At 50.7% G+C, this 24,391-nt stretch overlaps 1 protein-coding gene across 1 annotated transcript; it reads left to right on the plus strand.

The window, feature by feature from the left end:
* LOC310892473 (disintegrin and metalloproteinase domain-containing protein 9-like) lies at positions 1-23,600 on the plus strand (the record flags this gene model as incomplete). The annotated part of the gene is made up of 18 exons (XM_083820268.1): positions 1-70; positions 2,198-2,280; positions 2,503-2,567; positions 2,652-2,730; positions 3,319-3,395; positions 4,231-4,426; positions 6,435-6,509; positions 7,331-7,402; positions 8,166-8,335; positions 9,177-9,252; positions 10,244-10,398; positions 12,673-12,841; positions 14,513-14,605; positions 15,293-15,485; positions 17,340-17,445; positions 18,514-18,697; positions 19,937-20,014; positions 21,854-23,600. The coding sequence occupies 18 exons, from the start codon at positions 1-3 to the stop codon at positions 22,184-22,186; spliced, it is 2,274 nt and encodes a 757-aa protein (XP_083676394.1). The 3' UTR covers positions 22,187-23,600.
* Positions 23,601-24,391: the final 791 nt, after the last annotated feature.

Genomic DNA, 24,391 nt, shown 5'->3' on the forward strand with positions numbered 1-24,391 from the left:
ATGGGGATGGGGCTGTGCCCACCCCTGAGGGGCACGGGGGTCACGGGACTGATCCTGCTCCTCTGCCCAGGTGAGGGGTAGGGAGACGGGGGGCAGGGGCAGGGGGATGGGGCAGGGAGAGGGGTGGGATGGGGATGGGATGGGATGGGATGGGGTGGGATGGGGTGGGATGGGATGGGGATGGGGATGGGGATGGGGATGGGATGGGATGGGGATGGGATGGGATGGGATGGGATGGGGATGGGGATGGGGATGGGGATGGGGATGGGGATGGGGATGGGATGGGGATGGGATGGGATGGGATGGGATGGGGATGGGGATGGGGATGGGGATGGGGATGGGGATGGGATGGGGATGGGAATGGGATGGGATGGGATGGGGATGGGGATGGGGATGGGGATGGGGATGGGGATGGGATGGGATGGGGATGGGATGGGATGGGATGGGATGGGATGGGGATGGGGATGGGGATGGGGATGGGATGGGGATGGGGTGGGATGGGATGGGGATGGGGATGGGGATGGGATGGGATGGGATGGGGATGGGATGGGATGGGATGGGGATGGGGATGGGGATGGGATGGGATGGGGATGGGATGGGATGGGATGGGATGGGGATGGGGATGGGGATGGGATGGGATGAGATGGGGATGGGATGGGATGGGATGGGGATGGGGATGGGGATGGGATGGGATGGGATGGGGATGGGGATGGGGATGGGGATGGGGATGGGGATGGGGATGGGATGGGGATGGGGATGGGGATGGGGATGGGGATGGGGATGGGGATAGGGATGGGGATGGGGATGGGGATGGGATGGGGATGGGATGGGATGGGATGGGATGGGGATGGGGATGGGGATGGGGATGGGGATGGGGATGGGGATGGGGATGGGGATGGGATGGGATGGGATGGGGATGGGGATGGGATGGGGATGGGATGGGATGGGATGGGATGGGATGGGATGGGGATGGGGATGGGGATGGGGATGGGGATGGGGATGGGATGGGGATGGGGTGGGATGGGATGGGGATGCGGATGGGGATGGGGATGGGATGGGATGGGATGGGGATGGGATGGGGATGGGATGGGATGGGGATGGGGATGGGATGGGATGGGGATGGGATGGGATGGGATGGGATGGGATGGGGATGGGGATGGGGATGGGATGGGATGGGATGGGGATGGGATGGGGATGGGATGGGGATGGGGATGGGGATGGGGATGGGATGGGGATGGGGATGGGATGGGGTGGGATGGGATGGGGATGGGATGGGATGGGATGGGATGGGATGGGGATGGGGATGGGGATGGGGATGGGATGGGGATGGGGATGGGGTGGGATGGGGATGGGGATGGGGATGGGGATGGGGATGGGGATGGGATGGGATGGGGATGGGGATGGGGATGGGATGGGGATGGGATGGGATGGGATGGGATGGGATGGGATGGGATGGGGATGGGGATGGGGATGGGGATGGGGATGGGGATGGGGATGGGGATGGGGATGGGGATGGGATGGGGATGGGGATGGGGATGGGGTGGGATGGGATGGGGATGGGATGGGATGAGATGGGGATGGGGATGGGGATGGGGATGGGGATGGGATGGGATGGGGATGGGGATGGGGATGGGATGGGGATGGGGATGGGGATGGGGATGGGGATGGGGATGGGGATGGGGATGGGATGGGATGGGATGGGATGGGATGGGGATGGGGATGGGATGGGATGGGATGGGATGGGATGGGATGGGATGGGATGGGATGGGATGGGATGGGATGGGATGGGGATGGGATGGGATGGGGATGGGATGGGGGTAAGGTTGGGAATGGGCAATGGGGATGGGCAACGGGGATGAGGGGACATAGGCTGGGGGGCATGGGCTGGGGGCATGAGCAGGAGAATGTGCGCTAGGCTCAGCATCTTGAAATTCTGGAAATCATCTAATTTCTCCCCTTTTCAAAAGTTCTCCGGAGTTTCTTGTACCTAAACTTCATTAGAAGTTGGTATTAGCAGTGAAGAGAACTGCTCAATCCCCTTTTATGCCTTTTATATCCTTGAAGAATCTGCAGTTTTACATATGCCAGATTTTTAAAATTTCCCACTTAAAACCCTCCCTCTGCACTGCGGAGGTGGGAAATCCTCCCAGCCTGGTGTGAGCCACGTCCCTGCTCCCTAACCTCAGAACCTTTCCAGGGTTTACTGAAGCATCGAGCATCGTCTACTCCGAAGTGACGGTGCCGAGGCAGCTGGAGCCAAGGCACGGGGCTGCCACAGAGGTCAGGCGCTGGTTTGGAAATGATTTTGGAAACACTTTTTAGCCCCCAGATGCCAGACCCAACCCTGTCTCTGCCCAGGGAGATGCTGCAGGGGGGACGGGGAGATGGGAGGGGGGCGGCTCCGGCCCCCTAAACCAGCCTGCAGACAAGGCTTCTGCAGGGAAGGCAGGGACCATGGAAAATAAATAAATACCCCGAATATTAACATGCATTGCGTTACAGGAGGACAAGGCTTATTTAATCAAGGCAGAAGGAAATTACCACGTCGTCCACCTGACGCAGGCAAAGTAAGGCTCTTCAGTTCTCCCTCCTCCTGCACAGGCCCGTGGCGGAGCTCAGCCCGCCCTGAGAAATTCTGCTTTGCCTTCCAGAAATCTGGTAGCCAAGGACCTCCCGGTTTTCACTTACGGTGCAGAGGGGGAGCTGATAACCGAGTTTCCGTACATTCAGGTGAGGGCTGGGGTCTGCCTGGGGTGCCCCGGGGGACAGAAGCAGGTGCCCCCCCCTTCACAGGGCCACTCAAATGCATCAAAAACAGCAAGGGGATGCTGTTTTTGAAAACATCTTTTTTTTTTTTTTTTTATACTATTTGTTTACAAAAGGAAGCAAATTGTACAAAGGCTTGCTAAAACCTGGGAAAACAAATTGAGATTGATCAGAACACTCGGTTTCCCTTTCCAACTTTTAATGTTTTTTTTTAAACAATTTAACTCCATCAAAAGAAAAACTGAGGAATCTGAAAAATATCCCCCCAAAATTCATTATTATCCAAATATTCCCTTTTCTATTAGCACTGGAGGTAGCACTGACCCTGCCACACTCCCTCAGCCTGCTGCAGCCTCCTCCATCCCACTCATCCTCCTGCTTTTTCCCTGCTTACCTCCCCCACCTTTTATTTTCACACACGAAGCTCCTGCCCCAAATGGAAGGACAGATTTTTTTGCGGGCTGTTTTCTCGTGATTCCCTTTACGGATGCATTTTCTGAGCCCTGGTGCAGGAGCTTTTCCCGAGGCTGAGGCCCTGCTTGCCCCTTGCAGGACGACTGCTTCTACCAGGGGTTCGTGGAGGGCTCCCCGGGCTCTGTCGCCTCCGTCAGCACGTGCTTTGGGATCAGGTAGGGTGCTGTGGGGTTTTGGTGCCACGTTCGCTGTGCCAGGGTTTTGTGTCCCTCTGCAGAGCAGGTGATCCCCCTTCTGCCTGCTTTCTGCTCCATCCTGTGGCTGGCACCCAAATCCTCCGACACAGCTGAGAAAATACGGGAGCAATTTTTACCATAGGGATCTAAATGGTGCATAGGTAAATGAAAATTAGGCGCAGAGGTAAAAAAAACTGATAGAAAATCAGACTTTAATGAAACATTTGGCCAAGAAATGAGTTTTACATACCTCCGGCAGGCTGTAGGCAGGTAGCAGGTTTTGCATGCCAAAACGCTTCGGAGACTTGCACTCAAAAAGCTCATAGTGAGCAAGCGCTGCTGGGGACACCTTCCTCTGCAGGTGCACCCCATGTCTGGGGTATTTTCTGGGATATTTTCGTGTCTGACAGTGCCAGCTCCAAACGTACAGAAAGCCGCCTCTGTAGGGGCGTTTGGTTGCTCTTTCAAGGCTGTCTTATGTACACTAAACCTTGGGCACGACACTTTTTCCTACAGAAGGTGTTTTAGGTGAGCTCCCTGTGTCATCTCACTGCATCCCTGCCCACAGGACCAGTGGTATGAAAGAGCTAAAATGAACCTTTCCTATCCCCTATTTCCAAAACCACATAAAATGCTGGCTCGTCCCAAGAGCCCTGAACCCCCGAAGATGCTCCTGGGGCTCCCAGCTGACGGCACAAGCTCCTGAGGGCTGCCCCGCACCTCCAGCACTTTGGGTCTTTTTGCACTTCCTAAATAATTTAAGAAGCCATCTCCTTCGTGCCTCTTACCTCCCTCTCTGCTGGAACATCCTCAGCGGAGTCCTGCAAATCGGAGACCTGAGGTACGAGATCCAGCCGGTGGAGAACTCCTCGACCTTTCAGCACCTCATTTTCCGAAAGGCGCCGGCAGGAGGCTCGCCCCCGCTCTGCCAGGTGCCCAGGGAGCGCCAGGACCACCTGCCCGCAGAGGGAGAAATCACAAACGGGAGCAGGAAAATCCTGGTTATCGAGGTAAGGGCCCCCCGTCCGCTGGTTTAGGGTGTTGTAAAGGTGTGGGGCAGGGCAAACGCTGGGCGTGATGCGACCACAGGTCTGGAAAGAGAGGATTTCGGCATCATGCCTACAAGCCAGGTGCCTCCCACCCAGCAGGAATTTTTGCTCAAGTCGACATTGAAGTTTCTGATCCGGGTCTGACTCCCTTGGCACTGCATTTAATGCACCTTTGCATCCGGGCAATGCACAGCAGCAGCTCTCCGTGTCCCCAGTTTTCACCTCACAACAAGCACAGCTGGGCTGTACCGACCTGCTTGGCTTAAATTACGTGGGAAAAGCTTTAATGATGTCAAAACACACACATCTGCTGCTCCTCTTCTGTTCAGGAACACTGTTTCCATGTTATCAGAGGAAATGAGTTTGTTCTGGCTTCATTTGTTACGGGACCTTGCTGATGTGCTCATTTTCGGAAACACCTTGGTCAAAAAAAATTATTTGATTTGCCAACGCTTCCAGAGCTTGTGGGGACTTCTGTCATTGCTGTCCCTGCTGTCAAAAGAGCCGAGATAAAGTGTTATTTCTGTACCTACAAGTGTGGATTATTTATAGCCACAGCCTGGCCGATGCCAGCGTGCTGTGATTGCATTCGGTGAAAGAAATAAAGAGTGACATTCAGAGATGCTGCCTTCTGATAGTAATACAAAACACTCAGATGAAAGAATTACTTATCAGCTCCCATGGCGGAAATATAGTTTTTTAAATTGCTACAATTTCACTGAATTTACTGAGAATCTGCCAGAGAGGGGATAATTTATAATAATAATAAAGTGGTATCTGTTCATCAGAGAAGAGAGACGAGTCCCCACGCTTAAATGGGTCTTAAGCAAGAGCAGTTTTGTAGCCATGCATAGCTCTGCAGCAGCCAAGACGGTTGTTGTGTTTCTGAGAGCAAAGATCTCCTCCTCCTCTTCTTCCTCCTCCTCCTGCTTCTCCTCCTCTCCCAGGTGAGAAGGGCTGCCCTTGCTCTCAGGGAATTACTAATGCCAGGAATTGTCCCCAGAGCCCAGTGCAGTGAGAGAGGCTTTTGCTTGCCACTGGCTTGCAGCCCAGCTCTGCGGACTACGCTGCAGCATTCTGGCACGCCAACGAGTAAATTCCATCTCTTAAAAACAAAACTTTGAACCCAGAGACGGCGTTCTGGGGTTGGGAAGTCCCCACGCTGCAGTGAAATCCGGCTGCATGCTGATACTATAAAACATGGGACAGTGCTGCCACTAAGGCTGCCGATGACCCTGAAGGTCCTTCCAGACCCGGATGATTGTGATTCCATGACTCTATACTGACGCAACTGACTGAAACCACCAGTTACCTTGCTGAGTGTACAAAACGTAGAGGCAGAGGCAAGAAATGCCCACAACCACATTTCCAGAACCTGCTGGAGCCCAGGCACCGCACGTGGGGCTTTCACTGCTTGGGCTCCCTGAGCTGCGTTACGTCGGTGTGCTGGGGAAAATGAAACCAAGCCAAGCAAGAGTTATTTATGTGGCTTTCCTGTGGCTTGAGCAACTTCGGTCCAGGACCACTTTGCCCCAGCAAAGCCCAGCTGCTGATGTCCCTTTTCTTGCCATTCATGCTGGATGCTGGAACAGCGCTGGCCCCACTCTATCCTCCCTGTGATGCAGAGCAGTGTTTGTGTGGCACCAAAAATTATGGTTAAAAATGGTCCGAGCCACAGGACAATCGTGCAAAATTTGCAGCGTATAGGCAATTTAATGTGAGCAATGCCAGGTTAACCCCTGCTACCAGGAAGCCCCAGCCTATAGCCGTGTCCTGTCTCTGAATCTCTCTGCTCTGTCCCTGATTACCTGCGGCACTCATTAACGCTTTTCCTGCTCCAAGATACTTGCCATGTTCTTGTACCAGGGAAATTCTGGACCATGTTGAGTAACAGCACCTCATTTTTTTGCAATGTGGTGAAAAAACAGCACCCCGCAGTGTGTGACCTGTGCCATTTGCTCACTTGCAGGAGGTCCCCGGGCTCCACAGCCTGCCCGTGCCCACCAGGTACCTGGAATTGGCTCTTGTCGCCAACCTGGAGCTGGTAAGTGCCAGAACTCAGCGCCGTGGTGCTTTGCTACAGCTGCTGCACTGTACTGGAGGCTCTTCTTTGCTCCGAGCCCCATTTATGCAATCAGGGGGCTCTAATGCCCGTGCTGAGAGGAGAAGGGGGGCACCCGCCACTGGTTCTCGGCACCCGAGGGAATCACAGCACGTTGCTGGGCAGCGTGCCTCTCGCCACGGGAAGGGGCCGCTGGTGCTCAGCCCGTGTGTGGGCACTGCTGTGAGTTGATGCTGAGAGAAAAAATGGTTTTAAAACAAGTGATGAGGTCTGACTGCTGTAACACGCTCAGGGACAGACCTAAGCAGCAGTTTCCAGGATAATTGGAGCATTTTGAAAACTACTCCGGTATTTATTTGAACAGAACGAAATGGTGCGGAATGGTCCCATGGGAACACACGTCCTGGGAAGGCAGCAAAGCCCCGGAGCCGTGCCCCCCTCTCCAACCCCGCGAGAGGTGGTGATTCAGCCTCCCCACCACCCCAGCGCACCAGCTCTGCTCTGTGGGACCGGGCTTTTGTTTAATGGGAGCAGATAACGAGCACGCCTCTCCCTGCATCATCCTATTGAATGAGCAGGGACAGGGGGCTCCTGTCGGTGCCAAGAGCCATCCTCTCGGAATAGCAGAGCCCCAGTGGGGTGAGAAATCCCACCGCGGGTCCATCTGATGTGGTTAATTAGGATTTCAGCTGGGGAAGGGCTGGTGCAGACACACGGCTGGGCTGTGTAAGGTGCAAGGGGAGCGACCGCTGCTCCCCACGCTGGCATCGCGAGGCTGTGACGCATCCCCTCTCCCCTTTCAGTTCAAAGCTAACAGCTACAACGAAACCCTCATGCTGCACCTCTTCATTTCCATTAGCAACCTCCTGAACACGGTGAGCACGCACGCGGTCGTGACGATGGTGGTTGTCCTGGGAAGGGACGGGCGCTCATCCTCTGACTGCAGCCATTCTTGGGGAAGTGATGGGCTCCCGAGTGATGTAACTCCCACCCTTAAAAAAGTCCCTTCACGTGTGAGTGAAGCCGGTGTAAAAATTATTACGAAATTATCCCTTTAAGCTGTCTGATGGAATATGCATTATTGGTGCTGAGTGCTTCCTGGTATCTCATTACGATCTCCACTTCATCATCGCCCTGCTCTGAGAGCTAGGAAGGAGCACTGGGCGTTCCTCTGCTGATTCCTCTGTGTGGATACACAGACAGGGTGCTGGGGCATCAGCCCAAGCTCAGCCACTCCAAAATGAGCTGCGCAGAAAGACCTACTAAATTAATATATCTCATGGAAATAAAGAAAATGCTCAGCTGTTCCAGTGTGAGCGAGAACCTGGATCTTGCACAAATCACATAAAAAGAAGTGCGGAGCCCGGGGTCATAGATCATAGAGTAATTTAGGTGGAAAAAGACCTTCAGGGTCACCAAGCCACCTACCGAGTCCCATCACCAAACCACGTCCCTCAGTGCCACATCCACACGTCTCCCAAACACCCCCAGGGACAGGGACCCCCACCGCCTCCCTGGGCAGCCCGCCCCGTGCCTGGCCACCCTCTCCAGGCAGAAATTCTCCCTCATCCCCAATCCAAACCTCCCCTGCTGCCACTCGAGGCCACCTCCTCGCATCCCACGGCTCGCCACCCCCAGGTGTACAGGCGCATGAAGCTGCAAGTCGTCGTCAGCGCGGTGGAGATGTGGACCAGGGGGGACCAGGTGACGGCCACCCACAGCCTGGCCCAGACGCTGCAGTTCTTCACCGCCTGGTGCCAGAGGGATGCCGCGGGGCGCTTCGAGTACGACCACGTGGAGCTGCTGCTGTAAGAGCCCGCGAGAGGGATGAGCAGGAGCGGGGGCACCTCCATCCCCTTCCCCTTCCACTTCTTGCGCTCATACGCTGATGCGCTTTCTGTCCTGGGGACATCTCACGGAAGAAAATGTTTCGGCTTAATCAGTCCGCGTACTAATCAGCGCCCATTTGTCATGTAAATTGGTACAAGGAGGATTTTAAGTACGTTGCCCTTCCCTTTCCTTGTCCTCTTTTGTATTTTCCCACACACGCAGAGTGTATATCATATTTCCAGTTCTCATACCGTTGTCTGTAACTGAATTTCTATAATCTCATTTTTAATGTTAACCATTTTATATAGATTAACCATTCATTTTTAGATGTCTTAACTCATTGGCGTGTGGTTTACAGCACAATATTTGAATTAAATTGTTTTGCTAGGAGGGGGAAGTTAGATCTCACACTGTTGATGCACTCACTTAAGTGCTCCATTCATTCATTCGCTTTTTAACACCTAGTACATTGCTTCTGTTTTGACTGCTCCTTTTACTTTCCTTTGACAAGAAACAAATCCTCTGCACACTAAAATCTATGATGTGTGTGTATAAATATGCATTTACTCTATAAGACAGTCACTGCACACAGGGAAAGCTTGCTGAGCAGTGCCTGCAATCAGCCCCAGAGCTCAGAGGGAAGCCGAAGGGATCCCCATTGATTCCTTCAAGGAAGGAGATCCCCACTGATACAGATCTTCAAGGAAGGAGTTCCTTGCTGCCTGAAGCCATTATTTTCCAGCTGTAATTCCTGCAGGGTATCCTGTTATTATGATGAAGTTGTCGCTTTCCTTTAACACCCAAACCTCTCTGCTGCAGCGGCCAGCACTACGCGGAGCGGGGCTTTGCCTGGAAGGGGATGATGTGCCAGCCCAACTCGGTCGGCGTCGTCTCGGTAAGGGGAGACCTCGCAGGCTGTAACGTTGCCCCCATAACTCATCCTCCCCCATCACACCTGTAATGCCACAGAACCCCAGAATCCCAGAAGGGCTGAGGTTGGAGGCACCTCTGGGTCCATCCGGTGCCAGCCCTGCTCCAGCAGGGACACCCAGAGCAGGGGCCCAGCACCACGTCCCGGCAGCTTTTGGAGATGTGAGTGACGGCAGATGCCAGGGTGCTTTGGATGCCATCCCCCAGCTCGGGATCCTGCAGCCTGAGCCCAACACCGAGCGGTGTTCGCAGCCTCCAGCTGCTTGGCCAAAGGAGAGCACCTTCCATTCACAAATTTCCTCTTGAAATCAGCATTAACCTGAGTTATGCCCAGATTTTGCTGTAGCAGAGGAAGTAGATCTCTCTGGACACCTGGGCAGATTGCAGACACCTCTCCTAAGATGCAAAGAAGACGTTCAGGCATTCAAGGTGCTCGGCGACTTCCAGCCAGCTGCTGGGACATGGATTTTCCTGGGTTGTTTTAATGTCTATCAGTGTACACAAATGCAGTGTAAGGCTCAAGATAACTTACACAGCAAAGGCGATCACTGCTCAGTGTTATTACAGAAAGACACAGTTCCAGAAAAAAAAAAAATCATAAAAAATAAACTTGTCATATTCACGGTGAACCCTGTGATTTAATTCCGTGTAACTCCTGGGTTCAGGTTTTTCAGAAGATAACATCTAAACTGGGCATCTAAAGGAGGTGATGTTGGTCTTGTTTTTGTTGTTGCTTGAAGAAGAGGTGGTGAAGGAACAATTCCCCAGTGCTTCCCCGGTACAATTCTCTTCAGGGGTTTTGGTTTCCCTAACTGGTTGTTTGCTGTGCAAGTCCCCAGCTAGCACAAATTGTATGATTGCTGAGCAAAATGCAGGAATTCTGGACCTGAACTTGCCCACATCAACATCCCCTGCTTAGGAAAGCGTGGACCTGTGTTTTTTCTCCCCGGCTGCAGTTCCCTGGCCAGGACACCATCAGCGATGTGATGACCCTGGCGCACGAGATCGGCCACAGCCTGGGCTTCGACCACGACGACGCGAAACAATTCCACGACCAATTCTGCAACTGCAACTGCACCGACAGAGGATGCATCATGCGGTCATCCCCGGGGTGAGTAAAGCTCGGTTCTCCCAACGTCATTTTGGGTGAAAATCGGGTCATTGCCTCCTGCTGCCCCGCTCTGAGCAGCTGCTGGGTCGCTGTAGGGGCGTGCGTCTGCCCGTTCCTCCACAACATCTTTTAATTCCTCTGTTCCAGCAGCTACTTGGCATCTAAGGTGGCCCTGGTGGTAGAACCAGGGACTGCCAATTTAAGTCCCTTCCAGTTTAAATTGCTCTGCCATTCTTTATCAAGTTCTTAACAAGGTTGTGAGAGTAGGTTTTTAGATAAGACAAGAGACTCCAGCTCTCCTTGAGACACAAATTCACAGCAAACTCGGCTTCCTTGGTCCCACTGGTGACAGAATAATTTTTTATTCATTTTCCATCTGCTTTCTCCAAGTGCTGCTTGCTGTTGGCTTCTTCACGGCTGGGTTGAATGCCTCCTGCAGACCTAGGGGTTACTGCACCCCTCCTCTTGCACTGCCTGTGTAGGGTTGCTACCTTTGAAAATAAATCTTCCAGAAACGTTGCCTTGCGTGGGGCAGGAGCTGCTCCTCATACCTGCTCCCTCATTATATAACCACAATGAAGAAAAAATAATTGCACTAATTAACTAATATTTGCTGAAACCTGTGAAGGATATTTGGCAGGTGTCAGCCCCCGTTCTTTCAGCATCAAAGAAACCATACCATATTCCAAGAGCATCCCTGTGGTCAGCTCCCAGCACTCCAATAACACTGCTGTTAAAATGCCTCGTTCCTCTTCGCTCTGGAGGCCCTCCCAACGTACAGTGAACATCAGCAGGCAGGGAAGGCTGCTTCGTTGCAGATTCTTCTGCTTCCAAATCCCAAGATCCTGTTCTCAGGGTGAAGAAATCTCTGATTCACTTTCTTAAATGCACAAGCTGCATCGACCAGAAGGACACAGGCTCCTGGCTTAATGCTGACGAACAATATCAGACCCTCTCATTACAAAGACCCACCGAGCCTCCCTAAAGACATTAAGGGTTTGAGAAAACAGTCTCCTACCAGACGTGTCTGTGCTTTCAGTAAGATCAGCATGGAAGCAGGCACTTTGGTGGGTGAGCAGCGGTCCTGCTTCTGCCCGTGGCGGTGCCTCTCCTCCGCTCCACCTGGGAGCCACCCAAAGGGGATCGAGGACCCAGCACACAAGGGCTGGGGTGAAAAACCTCGGCAAGTCAGAGCACTGCATCTCGTGGCTCCCTGCTCCTTCAGCTTCTGCTGTCAGCTCTTGGATAATAACCTCGTTATCCCGAGGGACCAATTAAACTTATTTGTCTCCAACCTCTGACTTTAGGCAATAGTTCTTCCAGAACTCCTGCAGCGATTCCCATGCCCATACTCACGTTTCCATGTGCACATCACCAGCACTTCTCTCTCTGACTCATTCGACCTGCCATCCGCTGTGCTGCTGAGCTGTGCCATGGTGTCACCCGCTGCTCCTCACCAGTCCCGTCCAGCCATCTGTCACCCTAAAGGCATGCAAGCACTTAGGGGATGGCTGCAGAGCCTTGCTCCTTGCTCAAGTCGCTCCGATGTCCCAGCAGTGCTGCCTGATATCACACTTACCGCAAGCTCTCATTTTGTTTCGGGCCACATCAACATTTTCTTTGATACTGGCATCATGCTCACAACCTTGCCACCTTACTTCAGCTTTCCTCCTAATTCATATAATTACAAACTCTATTTAACTTCTCTGTAAAATCCTCTGCACGAGATGACTTAGCTTCACTTTTGGAAAGCCTCACGCCCACACTCCTGCATTGCTCACCAGTAGATGTCATTTACTCGAGCAGCCAGGCATGAAGTCACCCTATTTCTACCCTGGTTACTTTGCATGTTCCAGGCTGGTTTGTAGCGGTCACAGGAAAGCAAGCAGATCCCTTTCACCCCCGCGATCTGCTTTGCACACTGCAGTTTGTAACAAATCACACTGCATCTCGTGCCTCCTGCCCTCCACCTCCACCTTTCCAAGGCCAAAGCACTTTCAAAGCCACTTTGTGGCCTCTTCCTTTCTCCTTCCAGTCAGCTATTGCTGTCTCCCCTGTCTTTATACAAGAAAAAAGGAGAGAAAAAAAAAAGAAATTTTTTTTTAAAAAAAGAAAATTTAAAAAAAAAAGAAAAAAAAAGCCTTGTTTCCCCTAAAATTTCCCATATTCCTCTTTGTTAGTTAATCTATCTGTTATTCTTTGACTCCACCAATTACTTTATGTATATGGTATGGTTTTATATATATATATATAAAATCAATATTTTTCTTGCAGATCTTGCTTGGCATTCAGTAACTGTACTATGAGAGAATACTATGATGAAGTAATAAGAAAAAATAAGCCTTGTCTGTTCAACATACCATCTTTAAAACCATTTCTTTTTGAACTCTGTGGCAATGGTGTCTTGGAAAAAGGCGAAGAATGCGACTGCGGCACTGACGAGGTTAGCAATTAAATATTTCACTGCAATCTACAGGATAGAATGGTGTTAATAAAACTGTAGAGTTTTTTGCAACTATAAATGCTCACCAGTTCCTGGGAAGGAGTAACACTGAAGGGTTACACGTCCAAACGAGCCCGTTGGCTTCCACTTCCATGGGCATCCGTCAAGTGGGGTTTTACCCAAACATGGCTTTATTTGTGTGCAGAATACACACGATTTGTGTAAAATTTAGAGATAGCTTAACTGTTGTTCCCTAGCTGTGGAGGGACCTTTCTCAGCAGACAGTGCAGAGCTAAGGGCGAGTTCGTGCTGCAGCGGGGCTCTGGCTGCGAGGGGCTGGCCAGGAGCTGCTGGGAGGGAGATGAGATGGCTCCACACCTTGTCCACTTGGAAAGGTTTTTGCCTTCTGGCTGCGCTGATATTCCTAGAAATGAGGGGTCTGCAGACAGGAAAACCGAGTCAGAATTCAAAGTCCACAGAAGGGGCATGTCCTTGCCTCCAAGAAGCTCTATAGGCAAATTATTGCCACTTGCCCTCTTCTTGTCTATAAAACCAGAGTTTTTCTCTTCTTTATTCTAATAAATTTACCCTGAGGTCAGTGGAAGAGTTTTCTAAAAGTGCTTTTAAGAGCGCTTGCATGTTGGTATCTCCGCTGCTGTAACGTTGGGACGTGCAGTCGTGGCTCGCCAGGAAGGTTATGTTTTCCAGCAAGAACTCTCGTTTGCAACGTGTGAAGTTGTTCTTTGTACAGAGCTTCTGCAGCCTGGTTAAGCCATACAAGTGCGCTGAGCAGAAGCCCCTCTTGTCACCCCCTTTAACCTCTCACCTCTCCATTTCCCACATTTGTTCCTCCCCAGTCCACCTTAGGCTCTCCCTTTCCCCCCACTCTGGTCCTTCTCCCAGCCATCCCATTGTGCACATCCTCACAATCCCCTTAAAACACCCCACAATAAGTTTTACAACGTCCTCCCTTCCCTCTCAAATACCACTTTACAAGTCTGGTCTCTCCAGGAGGCCCAAAGAAAATCTTGTTTTCTGTCGGTTATCTCCTCTTCCTTAGGGTTTGTGTACCGGTGTGATAATTCATTGCTGCTCCTGTTTCCTTTCATTGTTATTATGCTAAAAAGCTATTGATCAGCTCTTCTTACAAAGCAGATACCCCTACATTCCAGGTACCCATGAAATCTCAGTAATTTATTTTGTTTATGGGACAAAGTTCAGAGTCCGTCTGCACCTTGACTGGTTTGGGGCAGGGAATTTGAACTTTTAAGGAATTGGTAGATTATTGCTAGGAGCGCTGAAAAAGGGAAGGAAAGTACAAAAGAAGGGGAAAAATGACAGAAAAGGAGAACAATCTCTCTTGTTGGACTCAGAGAGGTTTCCAAGCACTCTGGAAACATTAACGAGCCTGTTCTTGGAGCAACCCTGTGAAGCAGGCAGGTTGGCTGATGAGCAGAGGGGATGAGACGGAAGCTTTGGTCCCGAGAGAACAACGGGCACGGTTTCAAAAGCAGAGTTCCCTGTGACACACAGCTCCACAACTGAGGAGCAGCAGAAAAGAGCAGAGCTTCCCCCTGAATTCCCTGCAATTTCACGTCTCTTAAGCTAGAGAGGATCACCTGAGTGAGAACCTGTCTGTAACAGCGGGATGTTCTGCTGTTTCACTCCCAGGCATGCCTCGAGTCGGGATGCTGCTTCTCCTCCAGCTGCTTGCTCGCACCGGGGGCTTCTTGTTACAGAGGCGAATGCTGTCACAAGTGTCAGGTGCGTTACAGCAGGACCTGCTGCTACTTGAAAAATAGGGTAACTAATGCCTGAGCTGTTTGTCAGAGCTGTTCGTTTGGTGCTATCATGTCTATTTCCTGTATTTCTCAGTATATTTGGTCTGAAAATATGCATAAACAGGGTTGGAATCTGCTCGTGCTTCCACAGAGAACAAATAGCTCTGAAACAGTGAAATTATGTCAGGGGAAAACCACCAGCAGGAGCAGCAAACGAGGGTGCAGGGACAGCACCGCACCCACCAGCCAGCCACAGGCATTGGCAGTCCTGGACCAGACATCCCACAGCCACAAGTGTGGCCAAAAGGAAAGCTTTCAGGGAAGATCTAGCAGCAGGGTACCTCTAGAGGCATTTCTGACTTGTTCAGCCTGAAAGGCATGAATAAAAAAACACGTTTCTCTGCTGGGATGCCAACAATCGCCCCTTGCACTCTCCCAGCAGGACAGCAAGGACCTGAGCCCCTCATGCCCTCCTCCACTCCTTGCTCTGCCTGATTTTGCAAAATTTAAGTTTTGCAAATTTAAGTTATTCTTCATCTTACACTTTCGGGGCATTCCCTAAGATTTTGCCACGTCGATTTGAATAATTTGGACCAGCCATTCTGGAAAAAAAAATTCCATTCCAAACTTGTTTCGTGTGCTTTTTTTTCTATTTTTTTTTTTTTAATAGTTTCAGCCCGCGGGAAAAGTCTGCAGAGAACATAGGAGCACGTGTGACCTGCCGGAGTACTGCAACGGCTCCTCGGCCACCTGCCCCGTGGACGTGTTCAAGCAGGACGGGACGCCCTGCGGCGACAACGACCGCTGCTACGAGGGGCAGTGCCACAGCCACGAGGCACAGTGCAAGGCTTTGTTCGGCAAAGGTGAGCCACGTTTGTGATGGCAGCACATCGCCCGGCCCAGAATTAGCTCCTGCCTTGTAACTCCTGCATCCTCCCTTCTCCCTGCCCTCTGCTTTGAAAAAGTCCATTTTTTTTTCCGCGGTCCCTGAAAATTCATCGTCTGCCCTTTGTAAGGCAGGCAGGCGCAGGTATCTGGAGGAGTTACCTAAGAATGTAAGCACTTGCATAGAAAAATCACAGAATCACACAGAATCATCTAGGCTGGAAGAGACCTCCAAGATCACCCAGTCCAACCTCTGCCCTAACACTAACAAGTCCTCCACTAAACCATATCACTGAGCTCTACATCTGAACGTCCTTTAAAGACCCCCAGGGATGGTGACTCAACCACTTCCCTGGACAGCCCATCCCAATGCCTGACAACCCTTTCGGTAAAGAAGTTCTTCCTAATATCCAACCTAAACCTCCCCTGGCAGGGGAAATATTACAGAATACTTTTGAAATACCCCATGATTTTGCATCATAACTGTATAGATGAAACAATATGTATATAAATATAGTATAATATATCCTTTTTCAATAGTTGGGGTATCAGAAAAGAGGTTTTCTCAGGCAGTAGTGGTTGCAGTGCTGTTTAGGACCACTCCATGCTCTGCGTGCCATGGGAATGGCTGACATTTGCCCGTAGAGAGACCCAGAAGTGTGCTGGCAAGAGTCGGTGAGACCACCCTTATGCTGTTGAAAGCAACAGCACCCCCAGTTTGTGCATCCAAACTTCCCCCGGTTCAAACTTGAAGCCTACAAGCGATTTTTGAATACTTGCCCACATCCTCTCCGAGATTATTTCAGTTCTGTAGGAAGTGCCCAACTTCCCCAGAGCGTGCCCTGGGCTGTGGCAGGGTGAGCACGTTCTGCACTTCCCCATCGGCAACAACAGCAGTCGTCAGGCTGTGAGCTGTAGATCTCGTGATGAACGTGTGCAGGTCCTCTGTAAACAAAGCCAGGTTCCTCTGTGTTCTGCCACGTTTCTGAGAAGTTTGGAGTCTCTGGGAAGCCGTAACCCTTGCACATGAAGGTGGTAGCGCTTCTCGTGAAGGGCACTGCTGGAGAAGGCAAGGATATCAATGAGGCAGAATGTTTCTGTCATCATCTTGGCATGGGACACTGAGGGAACTGTCACGTGAAGGGCTGATATGGCCACCAGAGCAACCTCGGCCATCTCTGCAGGACCACTGGGAAGTTCAGCACTTGGTTTTACACTGAGAAGGTTCTGGATCCTTCAAAATTTTAAGAAAGCCTGGTGGGAGCCCTGCATTGACCGCAGGCTCTCCGTCTTCCCCCTTAGTGCTCTGTCACCTGTATACAACACTGGTAAATACGAAGATATTCTGAAAACATCGCGAGTTCCCTGGGTTAGAAACGGCTCTGCCTTGCTGGAACACCGTGCTGTGAGCTGTGTCTGGTGTCTGACGGGGTCAGTGCTGCTGGTACTGAACGTAACGGTGGTGATTCTGGTTTTAGGATGAATGCAAGACCTGTGTTATACAGCAAGTTAGAATTAAAGGGGGAAAAAAATAGGCTTGGGAAAGATTTGCAGTCTGTATTCTCATCTTCTGCTCCAGGTTGTTCTGGATAAATGACCACGGTCCGTTCCCTGACCGTTGGTTGATCTCTCGGTGGCAGATCTCTTCATGTAGCCTCTTCATTCTCACCTTGATCGTTCTGGTTCAAAAAAGAACTGGGAAAAAAATAAATTAAAAAATCCACAGAACACGGCAGGCCCTTTCAGGGCGATCACACGGAGCAGCAGGAGGGGCGAGAGGGTGCAGGTATGCACCTCGCCACGAACACCTCCTTCCTTCTCTCCCCCTGCAGCTGCCCACCGCGCCCCACTGAGCTGCTTCAGGGAAGTGAACGTCCGAGGCGACCGCTGCGGGAACTGCGGCTGGAACGGGACCTACTACACCAAGTGCCGGGAAGAGTGAGTGCCACCAGCACCTGGCTGCTCAGCGGGAGCGGGACATTGCCCTGCGTAAGGGGCGTGCAGCCCCAGCACCCTTTCCAAGAAATCTTCAGCCTGATTTCAACGGCGTTGGGTTTAGGCACAATGCGTTCCCAGCTTCCCCTCTCTAAGGGGTCATCCCAGCAGCGGGTCGGGGCTGGGTTTTCCTGTTCCGGTTGATAACTGGGTCTCTAACCCCTTTTTTTTTTTTCCTTTAGCATTAATTCTTGTCATGTTGCTGCCATGTGCAGCGGCCATCAGTCAGCACATCTTTTCCAAAGCCCCGTCTTTCTGCAAATCCTTTTTCTAGGATTTGAATGTGGGTATGGATAATGGTCCAAAAGGATGGAGTTTTGGTCACCTTGGAGATTTGCTGTCCATGTGCACATTAATAGTCACTCAAAAATACGCAGGCACTAGTACCTGACCTTTCCTTATGCTTGCACTTGGCAGTTCACCAAGGACTGGGGCATTGCTGTCACCAGAGCAGACGCTAGAGTGCAAATTCAGAATTTGAGCTTATTTCCTATTTTCCCGCTGAACATTGCACAGGCAGAACTTGAGCTTCACTGTTGCCGTCTCTGAGCACAGAGACGAGCTTCTGAAGAACTCTACCTAATTCTTCCTGGCATAAATATCAGTATTTCTCATACAGTATTAAAAAAAAAAAATGGCAAAACATGAAATTTGAGGGTCAAAAAGACAAACAGATGTGTCTCTGCTGCTTCTGGAGAGATACAGCCAAGGGCTGTGCCTATATGTCCCATGGCACCGATGCCACCTGGCAGCATAGTCAAATGTGTCAGTGCTAGTCAAACACCTCCAAAAAGGGCTGGTTGGATGGGAACTGCCTGCAGGGATCGGCCCTGGACGGCCGTAACCTCTGACCGTGCCCGGGTTGCTCCAAGGGTGTGAGCTGGGAGAGGCGAAATTCATAGCAGGGCGTTCAAACAGTCGGCAGCGCAGTTGTCCACCAGCGCCACGGGTCAGCACATCCTCCGACGTCCCTACAAACCTTGCAGCAGTCTGTCCGTCTGCCTGTCGCAGGAACATCCTCTGCGGAAGAGTGCAGTGTGCTAACATCAAAAAAGTGCCAGCCCGGCAAGACGGCGAGACCGTGGTTCAGACCACCGTGAACAACGAGCTCTGCTGGGGGCTCGAATTCCACCTGCCCCTGGACACGCCTGACCACGGATCGGTGAAAGACGGCACGTCGTGCGGAAGGAACAAGGTACCCGTGGAGGGCCAGGGAGATACAGGGATAGAATAGGATGGAGGCTAAGTGGAAGGATTTTGTTCCTGAAGAAAATGTTCATGACCTCCACGATAAGCCCCGAAGTGTTAAAGCCTCCTTTAGAGGCGGAAAAATCGCAGCGCATCACTTTGGCTTTTGTTGTTGGCTTTTTTCTTCTTCCTCTCAGGCATAAAAGACTCTCCTCTTCTTTTGAAGCTACTAACCGAAGTCAAAGCTTATCTGTTGCACATAAAAAAGAATTTCAAATGTTCTTCCAAGAACAGGGCTCACTCCTTCCCTTTGACCCACACAGAGAGCTGAAGTCCTGTCAAGCTGGTGGCAGACTAAAGGATCGGTTTCCTGCTACCATGTGGCAGCAAAAATACCTCTAAGAAAAGCGCAGGTGCTGAGTTCCACCAAAAGGGAAGGAGCCCATCGGTGCTGGCTTCAGTAGAGTTCCCCTTTCAGGAGAGATGGGTCTCATACCACCCACCAAATGCAAATAGTCTTTCCAAAACTAACTAATTTGCAAGGCAAAACGCCGAAAGTGTAACTCCTCCAGTCTCCTCCTGCCCCGAGGAGATACTTGTGTGCCTCCTGGGGATATGAGGATGCTCCAGGTTACTCACGGAGCAAACAAAACACCTTCTGTAGTTCCAAGGCCTTGTTCATGTTATATGGACTGGACAGGCTGAGACAGGATTTCCCAAGCCACCAACTGCTGGGCTCTGCAGAGCACGCTGAGAAAATAGGGTTGTGTGTGTGTGCGAAGATCCGGATGGTTGCACGGGGTCAGTCCCAAAGCCCGTCCAGCCCAGGATCCCCCTCCAGCCTCGGGCAGGTACCAAAGGACGGGTATGAACAGAGCAGGCACATGGGGTACTTCCTACTATGACTGGCATAACTCTCATTTTTTTTTCAGTCCTGAATTACTCCTGAGGTAGAAGTGGTTTCTGTGCATTTTGTAGCCCTCAGTGGGTTTGTTCCATCTCCCTTTTCTTTGTCTTTTGTTCCATCTCTTTGGTTTGTCTTGACCCTGGAACCAAAGACCTTCATTTTATGTTCCCCTGATGCTTGTTTGGAGAGAGGGGATGAAAAGCCTCGGATGAAATGAAATGAGTGAGAAGACTTGCCAGGCTGTTTCTCAGTAATTTTATCCCAATTCGGCAGTCAATGCCCTTTCCTGGCATCTGTCATCGTACCTTTTCACCAATGCGGGTCTGTCTCGTTCTGCAGATATGTATAAACAGGACGTGTGTCAGTGCAGCTTTTCTCAACAGCGACTGTACGGAGAAACGGTGCAATGGCAAAGGGGTAGGTAGAAAACCTCTAAGTATCCTTTGAAGAGTAGCATATACGAAATGTGAATTTGTCTCTCAAAAACAACGGTAGAAGTCCATAATGGTTTCCAGCTCAGCAGCACAAAAAATATTTCGGTTTTCACCCATGGTTTCCTCCCAGATTGTGCTCTGACAGTCCACAGCTCTTCATAGCAGTGCTCATCGGTTACTTCTACCGTTTGTCGTCTCTGTTCACTCAGCTATTGTAAAAGCTGACTTCTACATCGTAACGCTTCATCCTTCATTGCACCTGTCAGTGCTACTGAATTTAAATTAGCTGGGGTTGGAGAGAGCTTCTAAAAGATGCATGCTCAGTTATATAATGCTGTTTTCCTCGCAAGCAGCACAGAAATGGCAGATTTTGTATGACATGGGCTGCACTGGATCTTATATAAAACCTATTTTTCAGACACTAATACTGGCAGAACAATCTCACACGTCAGTTTTTCTATGATGTCACTTTCAGGGTACCCGTCCCTCTTTCCAGATAGACATTTATAGGTGAGCAGGAGATGTGACTGGGCGTTACTGTGGGTGCTAAGGGAGAGTCCGGGGAAGATTTGCTGTTGCGGGGCCTTTGGCTGTAATATCAGTGGGAATCTGTAAGAAAAGTCACACTGGAAACTTGGCAACCCGCAGCTGGAGGGATCTGCTGTCCCCTTTTCTTCTGCTCCGCCACCAGCTGCAGCTAGCTGGGTCCACCCGCAGTTATGTTCTTGGTAACAATGCAGTTGGAATAACCACGTCTTTTTGCTGTCTCCGGAGAGAGAAGGGTTATGACCCCAAAACACACATTTCCTTGGGAATCAGTTCTCCAAACTAAGCATCCTTGAAATGTAATAATTATTGCTCTGTATGGCTCAGGCAAAGTGAAGACAGCAAGCCTCCACCCTGCCGCCCCAGGGAAGGGGAGAGAAACGTCACTCGAAGCCCAGCCGCTGTGTTTGTGCCTTTACCTGGGAAAGCGAGCAAATCTGGGACGTGGGGCAGCAGAGCTCTGGGTCCGTACTGCCAAGCAGTATCACGACCCCGGGCTAACAACAAACCATACAAAATCAGCCAGCTAGCAACTAAAGAGAGGTAAAACAGCTCACCTCGCACCGGCTGGCCCTGCAGCACGACCCAGCATCAGGGTGAGGTTCCAGTCCAGCCTGCACAACATGAATGTGTAGCCAACGGAGTCGGGGCCCTATGTGGTAGCAAAAGCCATGATTTTTGAGTCACGTGAAGGTGACAAATTCATTTTGGCCGTGTTTGTGACATTTCCTGTTGTCATCACAGAAATAGGGACAATGTACGCAAGAGCAGGGTAAATCTGCAGTCAATAAGGACTACAGAAGTGCTTTCCAATTCTGCAATGAAAACAGCTTGAGCAATGCAAAAAGCACTCCCACCAAGCTGGCAAAAAGGCAAACGTAACCATCTTTCACCTTCTGCGTGCTGTCATCTCCTCCCTGCTGTGCCTGCGGCCTGTCTCAGCAGGACCATTGCCGCGGTGATGGGTCGGGGGCTCCCACTGCCCCCACGTCGCCGATGCAGCAGGCACCTAACGATAGGTACAAGCCACGAAGCCCCTGACAGCCCGTGGCCAGGAGCGCCTGTCTGTCAGCTGCACACAAAGCAGGCTGAGCGTTTCCATGCTGGCAGCTAAAGGAGAGGAGCAAATTTATCCCAGGCTGTGGATCTCATCCTGCCCTTCGCTGCTGGTCCTGCCGAGACGCTGCGCTAGCGGCTGACTCCCTGGGAAAACGCAGTGCCGCCACGTGGCTTCTGTACCTTTCACGCCATAAAATATTTACTTATTTTCTTTTAGGTGTGCAACAACAAGAAAAACTGCCACTGCAATTTTGGGTGGGCCCCTCCAGACTGCAAGCTGGAAGGATTTGGAGGCAGCGTTGACAGCGGCCCACCTCCTTCGTACTACTGTAAGCGCGGTGGGGTGGGACCACTCTGCGCGTCGCACGGCCTCTCTCAGCATTATTTTCTCGTGAACAAGCTCAGCAGTTCCCCTCCTGTACTTCCAAATCATTTCGGACTTGGTTCAGTGGCATCTCTTTCTCCCTTCCTATTTAAATACATCAGATTCGGGCTTGCTGGTCTTTGTAGGTCCCTTCCAACTGAACTGTTCTGTTCTGTTCTGTTCTAATTTGTTCTATTCTAATTTATTCTATTTTTTTCTCTTATCTCACTTCTTTTTACCCCTCCAGTTGTGCTTGCCTTGCCTGCCTCTCTCTGACTACTCTCAGGGCACCCAGAGGAACTGCAGATCGATTCCATTAAGCACCGGGGCCAACGAGCCAGCACACGGTTCATTAAGACAGCTGATGAGGAGTGTCTTTTGAGCTCATCAAAACCCTCTTAGGAGAATCTTCCTTTCCTCTTAACAGAGATCTCCAGCAGAGTTTCACTCCTAGGAGAACAGGGCATAAATAAATATTTTCCTGGCACGTACCCCTGAGAGATGCACTTCTGCTTTCCTATATATTACGTGCAATAACTTGCTGATGAGCAGAACGCCACGGTCACTCAGCAGCACTCCCAAACCCACCAGCACCCGACTGCTGGCAGCTTTCAGGCTCTTCCCTGACCCCCTTTTCTCATCAGTTCTGCTGCTGATGAAGAATGATGAGATCTTTCTGCTGCTTATTTGACCAGGCAAATGGCAAGTTGCTCGAGCGGTAATAGGCCCAATGGCACTAGAGAAATCAAGCTCTTCTGGGCAGTTAACATCTTGTATGCTGAATCAGCTGTTCCTGAAATATCAACCCATCGCGATATTTCACCTGCTGGCGTGGCGGTGAAGATACCCAAGCGGCAATGTTGTGCTCCTCCCAATTCTTGGAGAAAGGCAAACACCAAGTTCTAGGATTTTGCTCGTCTTCCTGGGGGCTGCCCAGGTGTGCTGGGAGGAGCGAACCCTTTTCTACTTCCCCTAAGAACAACCTCCCATTCTTATCCAGCCACTAACTACACGCTGGAGCCGCAGCCATTAGCAGATGTTCAGCTCGAATTGCTTATCTGCTATATCTGGGTATTTCTTCATCTGTGTGCCCTTATCAGGGAACAACCTAGGAAGCTTTCCTGTTTTTTTCCAACCTCACTGGTTGTCCTCGAGCTCCTTACCTTGCCGTCCCGAAGAGAATCCCTGCTTCCAGGCCTATGTAGCGTTACTTTACCCGCTGTGCTGAGCACCTCAAGGCTTTTGATTGTTTCTGATAACGATGCTAACGTTGGTGGCTCCCAAGCAGGCAGTGGTGGAGGTGCCTCGGAGACGCGAGCAGCAGGGATGGATTATGCACGAGAGCACCAGGTCGTCTGGAGCCGAGTGCGTGCACCCAGGAATTCCTGTGCATATCTGACAAGCTGCCATTTCTTCTTCATTTCTTCACTTTTGGTGCCAGAAACATCTGGTGTGCGCAGAGTGTAACGTTCTCTCTTTCTGTCTTCCTTTCCAATCAGGGGGAGCTGTAAAGAATATGGGAAAAGCGGTTGGGACGCTGGTTTTAATCTTCTTGGTTTTGGGCATTTTGGTGTACAAGAGGGCTGAAATTGCCAAGTACATCCAAAGGTAGGTGACACTCCAACAACTAACAACTTCTAACCGAGGTTCTCAGCGTTTCTTTGTTCACTGCACAATACGGGCCACCTCTCTTGCGAACCAGGTTTCTTTTGGTTCAAAGACAACGCGCAGAGGAATGCAAGCAGGAGTGCTCCGAGCTGGGAACAAAGCCTTGTCACAGCTGCCTCGTGTCCAGAAATGGCAGCAAGAGCTTAACACTTTTTAATCCATTCTGGCATTCTCTAAAAGGTTTCCATAGAAATTTTGAAATGAAAATTGTTGTCTACCTTCAGGGTAATTTTTCATATAGTTCTGTGGTTTTTTTTTCTAAGTGTCTCTTCCCTTTTTCTCTTTTGAAATTTATAGTTCAATTCATTTACTTTTTCCTTTGAGGTTTGGGGGAAAAAAAAAAAAAGGCAAACAAAAGTTGAAAAAGAGAAAGATTTTAAAATAGTGTGCAGAGGATAAATGCTGTCTTATCCTCTTACTGTTTTGCACATTTTTCCCAGGCCAAATGGCTTTATAAGCTTAACTGAAAGAATATGGGAATATGACTACAGGCAGGGAGAACGTTCCAAATCCCACACCAGAAAATGAAAGCTGGCGTTCCCCTCGATGGTCTCTGCACATCCACATGCTTCAGATTTGCTGGGCTAATTTATTGCGCCAAGAAGCGGGATGAGCAGAAGTTCGTTCTGCTCTTGGCAGCGGGACTGCCTAGCACCAAGCCACCTCCTGTGCAACCAGTTTGGGTATCTCCACCCCATGCTGGAGTCCCCAGAGCAGCTATAA

This window comes from Anser anser (genome assembly GCF_964211835.1).
Source record: "Anser anser genome assembly, chromosome: 1".
Lineage (NCBI taxonomy): Eukaryota > Metazoa > Chordata > Aves > Anseriformes > Anatidae > Anser > Anser anser.